The following is a 19,986-nucleotide window of genomic DNA, read 5'->3' on the forward strand; positions in this document are numbered from 1 at the left end:
AAAAAAAAATTCCAGACTCCATTCCTCTATTACAAAATTCTAGCAGACTCTGCCTGAAATACTGAAAGGGAATTGAGATTTCATATGAAAGTTAAAACAATGCTGAAGGTCATATACTCCAACCACCTCTTTAAAGATGACAGAACTAAAGTCCACGTATGAAAATGATCTGCCCAAGAGCAGACTTCAGTAGGCTTATAGTGGTCAAGGTTTCAAAATCATCTCTATACTTATAACAGGATCTGCCAGTTCAACAGTTCAGGACCTAACACTTATAGGTATAAATATTAAAAATAAAGCCAGTGATTTATCATTAATTTTGTTAAAAAACAAATAAAAGAAAAGAAACCTTGTTTCAAAATGAGAGGCTGGGCCGTTAGCAACTTCAATATGCTTATGTAAGAGATTTGCATCATCATCTTCAGCCAGCTCTGGACCTTGGGCCAGCTTTTGCCATTCTCTCCGCCTGTCATGAGGTGCTCTTGGCACTTTTTCTGGTTCATGAGGACGATCCAGATTTTTCTGCTATAACAGATGTATTGAAACAAAGCCAAATGCTGAAGTGCTAAGTTTTTAAAAAGAGGCTATAACAATCGAAATAAAATTCTAACATCAATATTGAAAAAGACAATGTTATCATAATATAGTAAAAGAAACACAGTTCGTTTGCACATTCAGAATTAAATCTTAGCTAGTTGGCTTGTAATCTGTTTCTTGTCATGTTTCTTTAATCTCTAATGGAATTGATGCACCAGATAAAATAGTATGCCTACATAATAAAATTTGAGGTTAGAAAGTCCTTTTAGATGAAAAATAATTCGCCAACTTTGCTACCATCTCTATTAGTTTTTGCTATAATGAGTGAAATTTTAACATTTATGGCACTATCTCTAACCACACCTGAAAATTTACTAAGGTTATATTATCTGGGAATTCACCAATTAGTTAACTAATATATTAGAAAAAGTCCAATTATCCAATTCACTCATTATAATTGTGTCACTCAACAGAAAACAGGGTATCTGAAAAATAAAACAAAAAGTGATTTAAATCGTGGGAGAAAGCATAGAAAGGTCTAGAGTAGGTACAAAGTCAAATGCCCAAAGGGGCCAGGCAAAGAACATACATAAATGAAGAGAGTAGAGCATAAGATGGAGAAAGCAGTGACTAGACAGACATGTCCATTTAAGACATTCCAGTTCGAAAAATTTAAGACCACTGTGGTTGACAAGCAAAACACTGCTTGCAGGTGTAATTTAGGCCGCCAGACACCAGTTTGCAAACTCTAGCTAGAACACTGGGATACTGTCCAGCTAAGAAGATAATAACAAGAAGGCATTATGGGGAAGAAGCGGGAAAAGCAGAGAGCCACAGGAGAAATAGAGGGGTGATGAAGACAGACTTTGTCTCTTTCATAATTCTGCCTAAGTTCGACACTGCTTTCTCCTTCTATATTTCTAGTTATCATTAACATGGAATAAAGTAGAACCAAGGGAATTTTATTAGCAAGCAGAAAATGATAACACAGCAGATAACAGGAATTTAGGGAGAATAACCTTTCCAAAACATTTAGGATATACTTTGTGGTTAGAAAATATTAGCTTTATCTGCTTTCCCAATACCTGTACCATATTCCCTTGTTGTTTCTTACCAGAATGCCCTTCTCTTCCCTGGTCCACTTAATTCCTATTCATTGTTCAAGATACATTTTAAGCTTTGTTGCAAGTGTTTACCAATCCTGTCCTCTGTTTAAAGCAGGTGCTATTTTGGGCTATCCACACCTTCCATGCATACCTCTGTTATGGCACTTATCACACCACATTAAAATAACCTAATTGCTCATCTGCTCAAATTAGACTGTGACCTTTGTATGAGTATAAAGAGTTCAATATTTGATTATATAGACCCAATGAAATAAAACTGTCAAAGTATAAGACTAATAAAGTTCCAAATATGCAACAAAAGACAAATACACGAAAACTAACTTCAATTTTTTGAATCTCTTGTAATACCTTCTGCTTCCTCTTTTCCTTCCTCTTATCCTCTGTATCTTGTAACATTTTTTCTTTCCATAGATCAAAGAAATATGAAGGATTGGTATAAAACTTCAAACCTTCTTTACCATCATCTCTGAAATACAAAAAAAAAAAAAACAATTAAAAAATATGTATTAGGAAGACTTAGGCGATCAAAATAGAAATAGTTTTACTGAGATGTTTTTCCTATTACATTAATAAAATGTAGCATGTGTAAAAATAGTGGCAAAATTAATTAGAATATTGCACCAATAGAACATTTCTCACAAGGCAGGCAGAATAAGGAAAATGGAAAACTAAATATTTTTCAGAGTTGGTATTAATTTAAAGTACAGCTGGACAATTTTCATCCCTAACTTCTGCTGAATACCTAGTTTTATAAAAGTTCTTTGAGAAATTCCAATAATTACAAATGGTTCTGCCAAAGACAAAAGCCTGAAAGGACAATAATATCATTTAGAATAGAGAAATTGTAGAGGGTTTCTGCCAATATTCTAATTTACTCATCATCTTACCAAACCTCCCAAATACCCCCTAAAAGTCATTGTTGTAGTAACAGTTGCTTATATTCAAATGACTTGCATACTGACAAATAGTTTCAAATAACTACCTGAATACCATTTTATTCAGTATATGTGCTGTGAATCTTAAATTACCTATTTAAGAAACCATGTGAAAGGACTCCAAAAAAAAGCTGAATAATTCCAGATCGTATTTTAAGTGGTAAAAAGCATTTAAAAAACACATTACATATTCACTACGTAAATTTAATGCATATAGATCAAGAGTAGATAAGCAAAAATAATATTTATTTTGTTATTGTGGTGGAATTTTGAGCTCTTTTTTTTTTTTTTTTACTTTTTATGTAATTAGAAATTAAATTAGAAAGATAATAACTCCTTGGCCATTCATGATAGTAAGTCTGCCATTAGCTTTTCTTATTAATACCTGCCAAAACAATTCCCTTGAATTAGTCTTGTCTTTTGTATGTCAGAACTTTGGGAACTCACCTAGTGAATAAGAAAATGTTTTCTAAAGGTAGTGGATAAGAAGGATTCTCTTGGTCAAAATAAAGAATGTTTGGAGACTTAGTGTTTAAAGGTAGACTGCTACCTATCTGAATTTGAAGTCTGAGATAAATAACCATTCTTTATATTTATTAGCATACTGACCTATAAGGAGTGAGTATATTGAGAGGTGGCGGCTGTTCACAAACATCATATGTCTCCTGTAACGGAATAGGCAAAGTCTTGCGATCAAAAAGCTGCTGATCTTGAATTGTAGAACTTCGGAAAGCTTTTCTCATTGTTATATCTTGCAAAGACACTAAAATAAAATTTAAAAAAATGTGTTTTGTTTATTTTACTAAGGTGATTTCACATAAAAACAAATTCATATACTCTATTTGTTTAAAACAGCCTGGATCAGGAGGTTGCAACTACCGAGGCTTATGTATCAGGAACCATATTGTAAATGCTCTATCTAATTATATCCCATATTATTTTGTGCCTAATTCTCCCAATCAGATGGGTTTCAATGCAACCTTTGATTTCTAAGGATCAGAACGGTCTAATGACACCTGAAGCTCATCTGTATTTCCCACCAATACACCTTTTTTTTTCTACTTGCCATCCCCGGTCCCCACCAACCTATATTCTCTTCTTTTTTTCTAGAACCTTTTTTCCTATCACCCTTTATTACTTTATTTAGCTTATACCAATAACTCTGAGAGAATTACTTAGTTATCGGTGGCATTCTGAGCAAAACATGCTGTTGACCTCTATGCTATATTAACTATAAATATTATACACATACTACAAAGTTAAAATTAACTTTACAGTAAAGAAAATATTTTCAAGTACTGGGCAATCTACATTATTGTCTACTTCACTTATCTTTGCTCTTGTCCCATAAGGACCTCTACTTAGCTATACGCTTTTGAAGAATAAGATTGTCTTGTACATTAGCATCTCTAGCAACCAGCATAGCCCCATCGCATATATGATATAAAATAACTTCATTTACTCATTTTCTTTTGGACTATGAAGCATGTTAACATAAAGAAAAAAAAAACTGTACCAAAATCCTACATTCTTAAGGCTTTGAGTGATTTCTTGAAATTAAAAAATTAGGTGATTTTTCTTACATATTTAATATGGCTTTAAGTATACAGATAAATGCTTTATATCACAGCAAGGTCAGTACTAAGCAATCGTAACAATTCTTTAATTATTCTTCTGCCTATAACAGTATCTCTATTATCCTTACAAGTAAAATTCATTCGACATGAACCTTTGGATTTATGGAATAAGTGAAGCAGTGAGGCAAAGGCCACACCATAGCTGTACTCCCAGTGGAAATTCCAGTGCACAATATGTAACACACATAAAAACACCAAAATAAAATTCAAAGAAATAAAGTTTTTTTTTCTCACTATCACTAAAAAGTAGTATGAGAGATATTTAGTGAGTACATACTATATGTGCTAGATGCTTTCATTTAATTTTTATTTTATTTAACCTTTATGATTCAATGAGATAGGACTTATTATTCACTTTTTAAACATAAGAAAACCAAGCTAGAAAACATTATATAACTGGCCCAAGGCAAAGTGCTTCAGAAACGGTAAAGTCAGAACAGAAAACCCAGGTCTATCTGCCTTTGAAGTTGATCCTTTTGCCACAATACCACAGGCTATTCCTCTGGTTCCCGTCAGAAGTTGCCTCTGCTTTCTATAATCAAAATGGATCAATTCTTGCCACTCTCCCACCCCACTTATTAACCTTAAGTACGTAACCAGATGGAACATAGTGTTCATTCTCCTAAAACTTTCTTAGAAAGATGTAAGACTATGTAAAGGTCTTTCTATCTTTAACTCCTCTCATTTATCATTCATCTTAGTTTTTGACAGACCACTGTGACAAAGCCCCTTCCAAGAGCCAACAATGACATCTGATATTATTTAAATAGTATTATATAATACAGTAAGTTAGCACAATATTTACAAACATAACTGAATTAAATATAATTGTATAGGTCTTTGCTTAAAACTCATTTTTACATACTTTCAAAAGTATATTGGTAGTTCTCACCATTACTTACTGTTCAATGGTAATTAAAAAACAAAAATATTGACATTACACTCTAAAATTTAATATTATATTCATAATGTTACTTTGTTTGAACTCTCACTGAGTTTAAAAATCTAGGTTAAATAACTTTGAAAATTTCTTCTATCCAACATCCTCCAAACAATTTCAAATTAAGTAGTTCAGCTTTTAGGCTCTGAATTTTTAGCCAATCATCCACATAATTTTAAAGGAGACTATAAACAATTCTGACGGTTGTCAGCACGCTAGGATTTTTTAAAAACACTTAAACACATCTTAAGTTATTTACCAGTATCTGTATTTTTGTTTTCAATTTTAATGGGAATGCTAAGAGATTTAACAGTTTTTTTAAACTAAATGTTAGTTTTTATTTCTGATACTATAAGAACAGCCTGTGTAACTCTGTATTACTAGATGGCATATATTTATAACCTAAATGTTTTAAGTTATTTAAAAAAGAAATTTTGGATGTAAATGATATATATGAAAATATGGCCATAAAATATTTTTTTACTACCAGCAATGATTTTATTTCAAGAATTTCAAGAAGTATGGTTAATGTATATGTATATGCTTCAAAGGAAACCATCAAGAAAAACCCACAAAATAGGAGAAATACTTGCAAATCATATCTGATAAGGAACTTGGATCTAGAATATATAGAATCCTTATAACTCAACAATAAAAAGAAAAATAAATCCAATTCAAAATGGTAAAAGAATATTAATTGGCATTTCTCCAAAAAAGATGCACAAACTGCTGATAAGTCACTTAAGCCCTGGTTTAAAATCTAAGCTCTACCACTTCCTGCTGGGTGACTTGTCTCAAAATGGCTTATAAGCCATGAAAAAATGCTCAAAATCATTAGTCATCAGGGAAATACAAATACATTCTACGACATGAACCAATATTGAAAACATTATGTTAAGTGAAAGAAGCCAGTCACAAAAGAGCACATATTATATGACTCCACTCATATGAAGTGACCAGACCAGGCTAATCCATATATGATTCCACCCATATTATATGATTCCACTCATATGAAGTGACCAGACCAGGCTAATCCATAGAAACAGAAAGTAGATTAGTGAATGCCAAAAGCAGGGGGAAGGGGAGATGGACAGTGACTGCTAATAGGTTTCTTTCGGGAGTGATGAAATGTTCTAAAATTGCTGGTGCTGAGAGTTGGATAACTCTGTGAATATGCCAAAATCCAAGGAATTGTACAATTTAACTTTGGATGGGCTAAATGTAGGGTGTATGAAATGTATCTCAATAAAACTGGTTTTTTGTTTTTTAAAAAGGACTGTTTAGGTTTTATTCACAACCAAATCTATGAGTTTATATCTTTGGAAGCAGCAGAAACTTAGCATAGTAAGTATCTGCTTCTTATTTGGGCATTAAATGCGGTTATGTCAAAAAAAAGTTTGTTCAATCACTAAGACAGCTATCATTACGTTCTTTTTGCTTTTTTTCAGTGATATATTTTAATATACTTATTGTTCAAGTTTTGATCTATTAAAGCATTTATATTAAAAATAGTTTTTGAAGAGTTATGAGAGTCACATTCACTAATTCTCTAGGATAAATGAAAATTAAATTCTTAATAAGTTCCATTTCTTTTTGATTTAAAAAAAAAAAAAACAGAAAGGGATTTGAAAAACATCAGCGTTCAATGCATTCTATCAAGGCATGAAATGTTTCACCACTGAAATTTCTACCATTATTTCAGCCTGTAATGTGGGGTTTTTTTTAACCTGATATCCCTGGTTTAATACTCAATATAGAACACTTTTGTCCTATATATGGGCAACTTGGATTTTTCTGAAATGCTCATTTAAAGTGGGAAATAATATTCAAATAACTAAATCAGATTTTAGCAATTTAACATTTTGCACACACAAAAACCTACTAAAAAGAAAAATTACATTCCTACAGAATCAATTTCAATTACTAAGAATTTCAAGTAATTTTCAAATAATTTTTATTTCTAAGACAAAAGTATACAAATAAACTGTAAAGGAGAAAAGAGAAAGAGAATAGAGGAAAAGTCTGGCTAAAATTTTTTTCATGTCAAAAACTTAATAGTCTTTTAGTACAAAAAAAGAAGAGGTCAAAAAGTAAAAATGAGTAAAGTCAGGAGAGTCATTCTGATGGCATTTATAGCTAATTCATTGATTTATTACAACATGTACACCAAAGGGCATGAGTAGAAGAGACCTGTAATAAATCTGCATTTACTACTGTTTTTAAATATTTCACTCATCTCACCTAACCTAAAATAAATATGTGAAAGAAAATATAATATGAATAAACTTACATTCTTCTTCTTTAGGGTCAAGCTGTGTAACACTAACTGATAAACGGTCCACTCGTTCTTGTAATGAGTTCACTCTGAAGGAAAAACTATGTGCTTCATTGAATAATTCTCCAAATATATCTTCAGCATATTTACCTAAGCAAAAATGAAGCATATATCATAAAATTTAATGTGATTTGAGATAAATAACGATTTAACATTTAAAAGTGCTGTCCTGATAAATTTGGCATTTTTTGAAACTAGTTTAAATTTTAAACTATAGCCTAAAGTAACTCAATTGTGACAGTCAGAGAACAACACAAGCCCTGGGAAATCTGCCTTTAAATACTAGCTCTATCACTTCCTGCTAGTAACTTGTGTCTAAAATGGAAGTACTCTATCTGCTTTACCCACATCTATATACCTGTTGAGGACTAGAGAAGATTAAGATATGAAAGTACATACAAATATTTTATCTTGTAATCCCAAATCAGCATTCATAAATAAACTCTGCGCTAGAACTGAATTTCAGGCCAAGTGGCAGAATCCAAGATTCTTTACAAGCCTAGTAGATGACCTGTCTTATGTATACCCAAAACAGATTCTGAAAATTTATATTTTACATTCTCTCTTATTCTAGTTTTTTTAAAAAACATCATAAATCTAAAATTATTATATTTCTCTAGTCGTGTAAATTTCCATTACTGAAAAGAATAAACCAAAATAATCCTACTCTAAAAGAAGTTTTAGAAGACCTACAATGAAAAATATTCAAGTGTATTTAGAATATATAAACTAATGTATACTTACAACATAAAAATAAGTCTATTACTATCTATACCTTTGAATTAAAAAAAAAAAGGTCAATGGCCTTCCTAGATCAAGACATTTTAGTCCCAAGTATACTGACTAGGTTAAATCTAGCTCAGTAGTAAGCACTATCAAGATAGTTCCTATGACAGACAAGTACTAAATACTTATTAAATGAATTAATTAATCTCACTAGTTTACATATGAATACTGCGTTTATTTTCAAAGCATTTCAATATATTATCAGTTAAACCAACAAACATTTACTGAGGGCTTGTCCAATGCCAGGTACATGTATGACCTACTGAATACACTAAAAAGTAAAACATAAAATTCTTGCCCTAGGTGATTATATAATTTTTAAGGAAAAAAAAGTCAGAACTTAAGAGAAAAAGGATAGTTTGTATATATTTATTCATTCATATATATTCTTTAAACCAAACTAACTGAAAATATCTTATGTGCCAGACACTGTACCAGAGCTTGGCAATATAAAATGATTAGAAGAAAGTCTCTGGCATTGATGAGTTTTGAGCAGACATTTAAACACATGAAAAGCAATTTATAAAACTAAATCTTTCCTCCATTTGCTTTGAGACCTTGGTATCAATTTCTTCACCTATAAAATAGGGATAAAAATATCTGCTTTAAGAAGTTATAAGAAAAAGAGACAGTATGAACAAAGGGCCTGGCAGAGTACCTGATCCAGGGCAGAAGCTCAACATGGGCTCTCACTGTAATAAGAGCCACGTAGCATACACAGAAAGAAGCACCTAACTTTTGGATATAAGCTGTTCAAGACACTTCTAGAGACAGAGTTTCTCTGACAGATAAGGGAAACATCCCAAGTGGAAGAAAAGGCCAGTATAAAGTTATTCATTTATTCAATAATGTTAGGGATAGAAATGCTAGGGATACACAGATGGAAGAGACAATTTCATTCTAAAAGAGCTCAGTTTAATACAGGGATCCTTACCACCTGTATATTACCTGAAATTATATGCACATTTTAAAATGTATCTGCATTTTTCTGGAAAGACAGCCAATAGTTCTTTAACAGATTTTTTGTAAGGTGTCTATGCTCCCCTCGCCACAAGTTTAAGTGCCAAGTACTTCAGTGGATAAGATAAGCATCCCTTTTCATATCCTTTCTTATTTGCAAATCTACCTCCCCCTTCCCTCTGAGAATGGTGAAAGGAATAAAGTTTGCAATGTAAAACTGACTGTGTATGTATCTGAACTTTAACTAACCTTACATTTATTATACTACTTCTCTATTTGAGAACCTACAAGTTTTCCTTATTATCTATGATATTAAAATCTGAGTCCACTCATCTAACATTCTCTCTCCCATTTGTCCTTTTAATCCCCTTTATATATTTATTTTTGCCTCTATTTATTTGTCTAATTCTTCATGCAAGCTGAAATGGCTTCCTTCCTCATTCCTCTTCATTTTCCAAATTCTTTTTATTCTTTTAAAGGCCTAATTCAATTCACATTCCTTTCAGCAAGCCTCCTCTAATGACTTCACCTTGTGTTTCTCTCTTTTCTCAGTTCTACAATACAAAACTCATGATTTAAATTACGTGCATGTGCACACTGTTCAGAAAGCTTTCAGTATTCACCTGATCACTCTTCGACTAAACGGGGTATGGTCTTTTCAGACAAGAACCATGTAGCTCTGTCACACAGCAAAGTATTGTTATCTGTCCATTGTCTATCTATGTATCCATTAGTCTTATCAAGCCAATCTATTTATCCATCCTCCTATCCATCTATCTTGTTAGCTAGCTAGTAGCTATGTTTGAGAACAAGAAGTAGGCTCTATCAGCTCATCTTGGTAGCATGACCTGCCAATATTCAACAAGAAAAAAGCCTTAGAAGAGAGAATGGCAAAAGAACCCTCCGGTAATTAAGAGTCCCAGTGGTTGTTAAAGTAAGACAACTATAAAATGGGAAAGAAATTTTCATAAAGCAGAAGAAATTTACATAAAATTAATTCTCAGTTGTCCATAATTACATATTATAAAACAAAAATGTGTTCCATGAAGAAAAAAAGCCCTGGGATATACAGTTCTGTGAGGAAGAGGTCAGGAGGATGTTCAGCCCCACGCCATGCTGAGCCCTGCAGTTTACCTTCATTGCTGTGTCCTCCAGTACTTTTAATGCTAACAATAGTAACAAAGTGAAAATCTCAATTACCTAGAACCATTTTGGACAGCCAAGTTTTCAAAGTAATTCAGAGATTATTTAAAACATTAATTATTTTGACTATTTTTTTTGGAAACCAATATAAAATCTATTCTAAGTTTCCCTGTCTTAAGTAGAATTCAAAAATTAAACATAACCATTTCTTGAGGACTCATAGTCATGAATTGATTATGAAAATCAACTAGTGCCTTAGGCCAGAAAAAAGCTTTGAAATGTATAAGAATATGAGCTTTTAAATTAAATGGCCTCTTTCCAGTTTTTATGTTGATTCTTCCCTCATACAACTTTGTCATTTGCTGTAAACCACCTCTTTGGGCTGGCTTCTGTTAAGAGCTACTTCTATTATCTCCCCCAGATCTCCCCTTTAATGCTCTGAAGCATAAATATTTGGAAATCAGATCATCAAATCTGTATAAACTATCCAAGTAAAAGTAAATAGGTTCTGAGAGAGGAATCAATTAGTTATCTTATGTGCTCAGTCTTTAGTGCATGGGGTTGTCTGTTCTGGCTATCTAGAGACCTTTTGAATTTAATTCCAGGTTCTCCACTGTCAAGTGGGAAAGCTGCCACAGAACTTAATTCCAAAGTGGTAAACTACTGTTACGCCTTGCTTCAATATTTCACAGGTTTTCTCTTTGTTTCTGAATCTCTAAGAACTGCTTACAAAATGCCTACAGAGTCTCTGATTCCAAATCAAGTACTCAAAACCTAATTTAGTTATATTTTTACAATGTATTTCTATTTTCAGAGTTTGGCTACAACATGACCATGTGCTTGCTGACTGGTGTTCCTTATATGGACTATACCAGACCTGAAAACTCATTTTCACCTTTAAGTTCTGTAAGTCCTGCAAATTAACACCCTTAATCATTAATATTAGTTCTCAATTCTATATTGGGTATATACCTAAAACGAGATGTCAGTATTAAACCCAAAATTCATTAATTTTAAAACATCTTAACCAAATTAATTAATGTCATTTCTATGCTAACACATGTATTTTAATATTAACATGCTGATGTACTCGGGTATATGTATTACATATAAATTCTATATACAGTCATGTTATGTTACAGGGAATTAGGGCTAGACAACACACACAAAAATGTTAGCATATGTCTTTAAACAATATAGTTAATCATAGGTTAATACAATATCTAAGACTCTTCTTTTGACATGTCTATATTCTATATTGACTTTCCCAAGGAAGATACAAATAAACAATATGTTAGTGACTCACTGCCAATAACCAACCTAAAAAAATTAACCACCAAAAGGGATAAGGAATATACTTAAATTCAAATAAACTACTTTTTAATTTATTCTTAGAACTTATTTCATAGGCAATGTAGAAATTTAGTGCTCTCCCGGAGAGCATTCAAATGTGTTGCTCTAGTTACACATGTCTATGTACCAATATTCTCATTTGAAACAAATTAGATTAACAGCCTCTCTCTATCTTATGCTAAGTACTCAATTACAAAAAGAAAAGACAAAAGTTAAAAAAAAAAGAAGAGCCAATCCTGTCTTTAAGGACAATCTATGTCAGAGGATAGAGATAAGATCAATGTAAGACCATTTAGAGAATCTATCTAGGCTAAGAACACCTTGTTTTACCTTTAAAATGAATTATAAATGTCTTATTAGAAAACGAATCCTTCAATTCCAAAGATAGACTAGATTTATTTTTTTAATTTTCTAATATTAAATAAATTATTTCCATTATTCTAAATTTACTTCCTTAACCTAGTAGCTCTGTTCTGTAATCTTATAACGGGAACACACTGCCTGTCTCCTTCTCCACTATGTGCCCCTTCCACTGCTTTTTATTTATTACCTGGCCAATCTGCTTGCCTTTTTTCTGTCAGAGGTCAGGTTCACTTGCTATTTTGACATCATGCTGCATCAGACTCTTGACTGATATCTTAAAGTCCTTTGGACAACTCGATTAGCTAACCTAATCCTGACTAGTGACTTCCTCGCACCTTTCGCTTTTAGATATTTGATAATATAAAAATATTTCCCTAGGCTAATAAAATGTATGTAAAGAGGAACGAATGTCCCCAAAACACTAAGAAGTAAACAGCAATAACAAGCAAGCTAAAGTATAACTCTGGCTCTTTCACAGATCAAATCTTACTTTAAAAACAATCTCTAATTATTATGTGACTCTGTTCCTCAAGATTCCATCCTTATTTCTCTTTCCCAGAGGAAATATACAGGGAAAGAAGAAATTATTCTAAAACTCATTAATTATACTTAAAATGACTACATTTTTCAAAATAATTTTGTATTCTCATCAAATATTCCCCAACCCCAATTAATCACAAGAACATCTTCTTAATACGCTATAGCATAACATTCTGGTTTGGGAGTAGTACTTTTAATTGGGATAAAAATACTTACTTAGACTACTTAGTTGTCTAATTATATTGGCCAAGGAAATGTTGGTTACACATTCCAGTTCATTCTTAACTCCTCTAGGCAGTGCGGTGTGGCACAGATGCCTAGGATCGATGTTTCTTTTCACTAATGGCATCTTGAGCTCAACCTCTGTGCCCGTTCACCTGTAAGAAATCAAACAATAAATTGACATTATTCAAATTCAACCAACAGAGAGTGAGATCTTGTCTTTCACATTTAATAATATTTGCTAGTATTAAACAATGAAAATGGAATTACCTGACTAAATGAATCAAAATTGATTTGTTAACCTTCTTTCATCTTCAATTATTAGAATGTCAACATTATGGAAAACATTGGAGGGGGGGAACCCCTTACTTTCAATGTTAGCTACTTCATGGTGATTTCACAATCACCATCACTATTAGTCTCCTAAAACCATAGTTTTACTTACTACTACTAGTAGTTTTGTTTGTAGAGAGAGTTGGTGTGAAAGGTTCTCTCTAAATAAGTGCCTAAAAGGATTAAAGAAGCTGGAAGAGTAGTATCAAGTTTACATTTCCACAAAAAAATGTATCAGGCATCCAACAGCTCAGAGATCAAATAGCCCAAGTAGCCCTACATTCTCAATCTCATAAAAACCAACCAAATCTTTATTTAATTGATCAGAGTTCAACCTTCTTTGAATTAGTCCTCACTTCCTAGGCTTTCCATATATGCAAAAATTTCAACTATCACAGTTCAGTTAGGTAACACCAGTTCCCCAACAACATGGTTCTAAATTCCTCCACCACAGTATATTAACTGTCAGCAAATGCATAAATACAAACTTTTTGCTAACATTTCAGGCCACACATTGCTATTCTAATATAAGGTGTACATCACAATCAGTGACAATTCACATCACTTCCTTTCAAAAAAGGTTAGTAATCAGTCATTCCTCATCTGGACAGTAAAGCATGTAGCTAGCTGGGTTACCTTCCTGCCTCCCAGTGATAAACCCACGTGAAATTTTACAAAACAGGCAACTAAAAGAGGGAACTGGCCAACAAAAATAAAACTGCAGCAAAGAAACAAAAAACGATAATGCTCAAGAAAAAATGATAATGAAATTCAAATTGAATGCCAGTGGTGTAACACAAGAAACAGTTGATTATGGGAATGTTGCCACTGCCACTGTTTGAGAGACTCCAGATATGCAGTCAAAGGAGTTAGTGAAGGCAAACTTATTGACATAATTGAGAAAAGTGATTGTGACAAAAAGATGTCCCAGAGGCAATGATGCCAGCAAAAATCTTCACACTAAAAGGAACTTGAAGATATTTCACCACATTCAAAGTGCAAAGAATAAAATGTTGAAAGCTGATCTAAATTTACTAGACAGGTATTAGACAATTTGCCAAGGTACAGAAAAGATGCTCACTCTGCTAACTGTCCTATTCTAAGCTATACAAGGCAAAGCACTGTTTAAACTACTCTTGATAAGTTTTTTTTACAAATAAATAAAACTTTAATTCTGTTTCTTATGTTTTATATTATACTGTTTTACTACTTTTTTCATTTTTCATTCCTCTATACATTTATAACCGACACAGCAGTTTTTAATGTCTTGACAATTTTTTTTAAAGATCATAGAACTATAATTTTTCTCATTGATTATTATGATAGTTTCTGCACAGTTTTGTTAGTTTGTATGGTCATTTTTTTGGTCCTCTGCACTTACTTACTGATAACAGTGGTTAATGAAGAAAGTAATTTATTATTTATTGATCTTTAATGACTATCAAATGAAAAGTTTTAGATAAAGTTAACTGTACTGAAATGTTATCAACATTATTTAAAAACAAACTTTTGTATGAAATTTATCTCCTCTGACCTGTTTGTTCAGCATTCTCACTACATTTTAAACCTTTTAAAAAATTGTATAATATGAAACAGAAAAAAAGTAAGCAAAGTTGTACTGTTCAATGATTTAAGCACTTATGCAACTCCACATAAATAAAACACTACATTGATCCCAGAATCCTCCTACTCTGGTCCCCACCCCAATCCCTTGCTGCTTCTTCTCCCCATATGTAACCAATATTCTGATTTGTATAATAAGCATTTCCTTGTTTTTCTTTATACTTTTAAGCAGGTACTCTAAACACTACAGTTTTTATTGCTTTTTGTACTTTATGTAAATGTACTCATATACATATCTTGCCTTTTTCAGTCAACACTGTACTTGTACCATTCATTCATGTTGTTTTGTGTAGGTTTTCTTATTGCTGTATAATATTCCACTCCATGATTACACATTTATTCACTCAAATATTCATGTGAGTTGTTTCCAGTTTGAAGCTATTGTGAATGATGTCAAACTGTTCCAAATGACTACCAATGTATGCTGCTTTCAGCTGTGTAAGAGGCTGCTGCCGCCCTACATCCTCACACTTGATATTGTCCATTTTGAATTTTAGCTATTCTTGTAAGTATTTTGTGGTAAATCATTGTAGTTTTAACTTGTTTCCCCAATTACTAATGAGGTTAAGCATCTTTTCATGTTTATTGATCTTTTGGATTTTTCTCTTTTGAGAAGTGCCTCTTCAATGCTCTTACTTTCTATATATCATGTATTGCAACAGGGCTGATTTGTAGGAACAATGGATATGTGCCATTAGAAGAATATGTATGATGGAAGTATCTTCTCTTGGGTCGCTTGCTATTTCATTCTTTTGATGTCTTTTAGTGAACACGTTTTTATACTTGATATGGTAAAATTCATCAACCTTTTCCTTTAGGCTTAATATGAAAGCATAGGTTTTGAAATACCTTTTCTACAATAAGATCTTATATATAATCTATATTATCTCTTCGGTTTGTTGTTTTGCTTTGCACTTTTAATTTCTGATGTGGAATTAATTTTTGTGAATGGTATGAGGCAGCAGTCAACTTTCTTATGTATTATTTCAGTACCATTTTTTATAAAGACCATTCTTTTACTTTTCTCTACAGTGGCACTTTGTCATAAATCACATTTATATAAATTTTAACATCCATTTTAGGGGTCTCTACAATTCCATTTGTCTGTCTACCTAGAGCTAATGATACACTATCTTAATAGAGCTTTATAGTATGTCTTGATATCTAAGAGAGCAAACCCTCCGACTTTGTTCTTCAGAAATGTCCCATTATTCTTGGTCCTTTGTATGTTAGAATCAGATTATCAAGTTGTACACATACACAGAGAAATATACTTATTGGGGATTTGATTGGAACTGCACTAAATTTATAGATCATACCAGAGAGAACTGATATCTATACAACACTGTGTCTTCCTATCCATGAACATGACATATCTCTCCAATTATTTCAGGTTTTTAAAATGTCCCTTAATAATGTTTTACAGTTTTAAGAATAGAAGTCGTATACATCCTTTGTTAGATTTATTGGCATGTATGTGATTATTTTTTGATAATGCTGGAAAGGCATATTCTTTATATTTCATTTTCTTTATTGTATACACAAAAAACAAATTGGTTTTTGAACACCAACCCTAGATCCAGAGACTCTTCTAATCTCTACTAACCTATCTATAATTTTGGATTTTTTAAAAGTATATAATCTACCATATGTGAATGATGATTATCTCTTCCTTTCTAATCTTTTTTTTTTTTGGTCACACTAGCTAGAACCTTTAATATTATGTGAAATAAGGAAATGGTAACAAGCATTCTTGTCTTTTTCCTGAACCAAAGCAAAAGCCTCAAAATTTCACAAAATGTCTGCTATAGGGTGTTTGTTGTTATTGTTGCTTTGTTTTATAGATACTTTTAATAGATTAAGTTCCTATATATTTCTAGTTTGCCAGGATATTTTTTTATATTATGAACGACGTTGATTTTATCAACAATTTTTCCTATATCTATTATGATGATCATGTAACTTACTTCTTTTATTATTAATGCAGTGAACTACATTGTTGATTTTCCTTTTAAACAACTTTGGATCGTTGGGATGAACCTAGCTCAGCTGCGATGTATGTGACAGGCAGAATAATGACCCTCAAAAGCTATCTATTTTCTGGTCCCCAGAAACTGTGTTATATTACAAGGCAAAGAGAAATTAAGATAGCAGATGTAATTAAGGTTGTAATGAGCTGACCTCAAAAGAGGGAGATTATCTTTTTTTATATATTGCTGGATTTGGTTTTGGTTTGTTACTATGTTTAGTAATTTTTGCGTTTATGCTCATAAGAGATATTGGTCCACTATCTTCCTTTCATGTAATGTCCTTGAGAGGTATTTTGTTTGCTTCGTATTAAGGTTATGCGGCCTAATAAAACAGTTGGGATATGTTCTCTCTTTCATATATGCATTATTTTTTTCTTAAATGTTTGCTATAGTTCACCTATGAAACCACTTAGCCTCAAGTTTTCTTTGTGGGAAGGTTTAAAATTATGGATTCTTTCTTTGTCATAGAACTTTTAACATTCTCTATTTCTTCTGTTAATTTTGATAAGCTGCATTTTCTAGGAATTTATCTACATCTAAAATTTCAAATTGACTTCAAAATATTCTTATAATTTTCCTATGAATATAAGATTATAAAATATTCTTTTCCATTTATTATAAAAGTTAATTTTGCATCCTCTATTTTCTTTTCCATAACACAAAGGGTTTATCAATTTTATTAGTCTTTCTAGAGAACCAATTTTTGGCTTTATTGAATTTCACTACTGTATGTTTGCTTGCCATTTCATTATTGCTGATTTCTTTCTATCTGCTTACTGTGGGTTTAAGAGGCTGCTCTTTTTAAAATTTATTGATATAGATATTAACTTATTGATATTCAGCTTCATTTCAAGTATATGGTTTTAAAGCCATAAATTTCCCTCTAAGCATACATTAACTGTATCCCTCAAAATATTTTGATATTGTTTCATTATCAGTCACAACAAAATATTTACAATTTTACATTATGACTATGATTTCTGCATTATGATTTTTGTTCTATTTTTATTTGACCAATGGATTATTTGAAGGTGTATTATTCTAAATAACAAACATATGGAGATTTCCTAATTATCTTGTTACTAATTTCTAGCTTAATGGCATTGTGGTCAAAGAATATACTCTGCATAATTTCAACCCTTTACAATGTATTTATATTTATTTTATTGCCCAGCATAGTCAATTATACATAAAGAATGCATGTTTTGTTGTGGTTAGTTGCAGTGTTCTACATATGTTCATTAGTTAGATTTTAATTTTAAATCCTAACATAGATTTTTTTAATTAAAAATAAAATTATCTACAATACTGCTTATGACAGCAGGTTCAACAAATAAGTATATTAAAAGCCCTCTTTTAAAAGAGTAAATAACACTATCAAAATCTAACTATAGCAAAATGTTTGACAGAATTCTAAATTAAAAAAATATTTTGGTGACTATTATAATAACAGTGCATTGTGTAAGCTATTTTCAGAATGTCTTCTGTTGGTCCAAATTGAGACTATATATGTGTGTATGTGCATGTGTAAATGTATAAAGCAATATATATGTAAAGTGTTCAAAATAACCCAAGATCAGACATCAAAGTGAATTTATGGCTTTAAAATAAAAAAAATTAAGTACCTAAAATTTTCATTTTCAGAGCTCAGAAAAGGTGTGTAAAATTTATTTAAATTGTTTTAAAAAAATTTCTTTAACTTTTCCAGACATACAAAAATTGAAGGAATTCTCCACTACAAGGCCTGCACTACAGGAAATACTGAAAGGAGTCAGCTCACCTAAAAAATGATAAAATACAGGAGTAAGGTGACTAGCAGGATGATAGTAGCTGAGGAGTGCAACCCTTAATAGGAACAAGGCATTATAAACTTAAAAATAAGAGATTTGCTATAGCAAGATAGTAATGAACATTCAGCATACATAGTGACTGAAAAGGGGAGGATTCAAAGATCCAAACTCACAAAGGGGAATGGAGGTAAGAGACGCGCAGAAGAAAAGGGATGACTGCATATATGTATGTATGTGTGTATATATATAACTATCCTTTACATATTCGTAATGGTAACCACACGCCAAAGGTTCAGAACTAAAGTATATAACATAAAACAAAAAGGACCAGAAGGAAAACCCATAAAAGCCAACCAAAATAAAGAAAACAGAAACACAAGGACAAGGAAGCAATGGAAATACCGAGCTACCAGAAAACAAAAGATAAAATGGCTATAAGAAGACCTCATATTTCAATAATCACCCTAAATGTGAATGGACTGAACTCATCAATAAAAAGGCACAGAGTTGCAGAACGGATCAAAAAACAAAACCCAACCATGTGCTGCCTCCAGGAGTGACATCTCAGCTCCAAAGGCAAATATAGACTCAAAGCGAAAGGGTGGAAAATGATATTTCAAGCAAATGGCATTCAGAGAAAAGCAGAAATAGTGGTACTAATATCGGATAAAATAGTCTTCAAAATAAAAAAATATAGAGAAAGATACTGAGAGACACTTCATAATGGTAAAGGGAATCATGCACCAAGAAGACATAACACTTATTAATATCTATGCTCCCAAACAGGGAGCCCCAAAATATGTAAAGAAATTACTAACAGAAATAAAAGGAGAAAAAGACCAAAACACTATTGGAGTAGAGGACCTAAACACCCCACTGTTGGATATGGACAGATCATCCAAACAGAAAATTAATAAGGAAACAACATCCTTAAATGGCACATTAGACCAACATAATTGGACATAATTGACATTTACAGAGCTTTCCATCCCAAAACAGTTGCTTATATATTTTCTCTAGTGCACATGGAACATATTGATTGGGACACAGAGATAGCCTCAACAAATGTAAGAGGGCTGAAATCATACCAACCATATTGCCTTGAAACTAGAGATCAACTGTAAAAGAAAGCAGAAAGAACCACAAATACACGGAGATTAAACAACACACTACTGAAGAATAGCTGGGTCAGAGAAGAAACAAAAAGAGAGATCAAGAAATACATAGAAACGAACAATAATGACAGTACAACATATCAAAACTTTTGGGACACAGCAAAAGCGGTCATAAGAGGAAAGTTCATATCATTACAGGCCTATCTCCAAAAACAAG

At 32.0% G+C, this 19,986-nt stretch overlaps 1 protein-coding gene across 3 annotated transcripts in view; it reads right to left on the bottom strand.

The window, feature by feature from the left end:
* The window catches only part of WASF1 (WAS protein family member 1), a 58,442-nt gene that overhangs the window by 5,289 nt on the left and 33,167 nt on the right, over positions 1-19,986 (bottom strand). The window contains exons 2-6 of one of the 3 annotated variants that reach the window (XM_006926069.2): positions 12,873-13,033; positions 7,467-7,601; positions 3,209-3,362; positions 2,013-2,130; positions 350-525 (exon numbers count right to left, since the gene is read on the bottom strand). In XM_006926069.2, the coding sequence (XP_006926131.1) occupies positions 350-525; positions 2,013-2,130; positions 3,209-3,362; positions 7,467-7,601; positions 12,873-13,005 (716 nt within the window). In that variant the 5' untranslated portion in view covers positions 13,006-13,033. Of the gene's footprint in view, positions 1-349; positions 526-1,985; positions 2,131-3,208; positions 3,363-7,466; positions 7,602-12,872; positions 13,034-19,986 lie in introns of all 3 variants that reach the window. The other 2 variants (XM_015600049.2, XM_015600048.2) reach the window with 2 other exon arrangements.

This window comes from Pteropus alecto, unplaced genomic scaffold, assembly GCF_000325575.1.
Source record: "Pteropus alecto unplaced genomic scaffold, ASM32557v1 scaffold79, whole genome shotgun sequence".
NCBI lineage: Eukaryota > Metazoa > Chordata > Mammalia > Chiroptera > Pteropodidae > Pteropus > Pteropus alecto.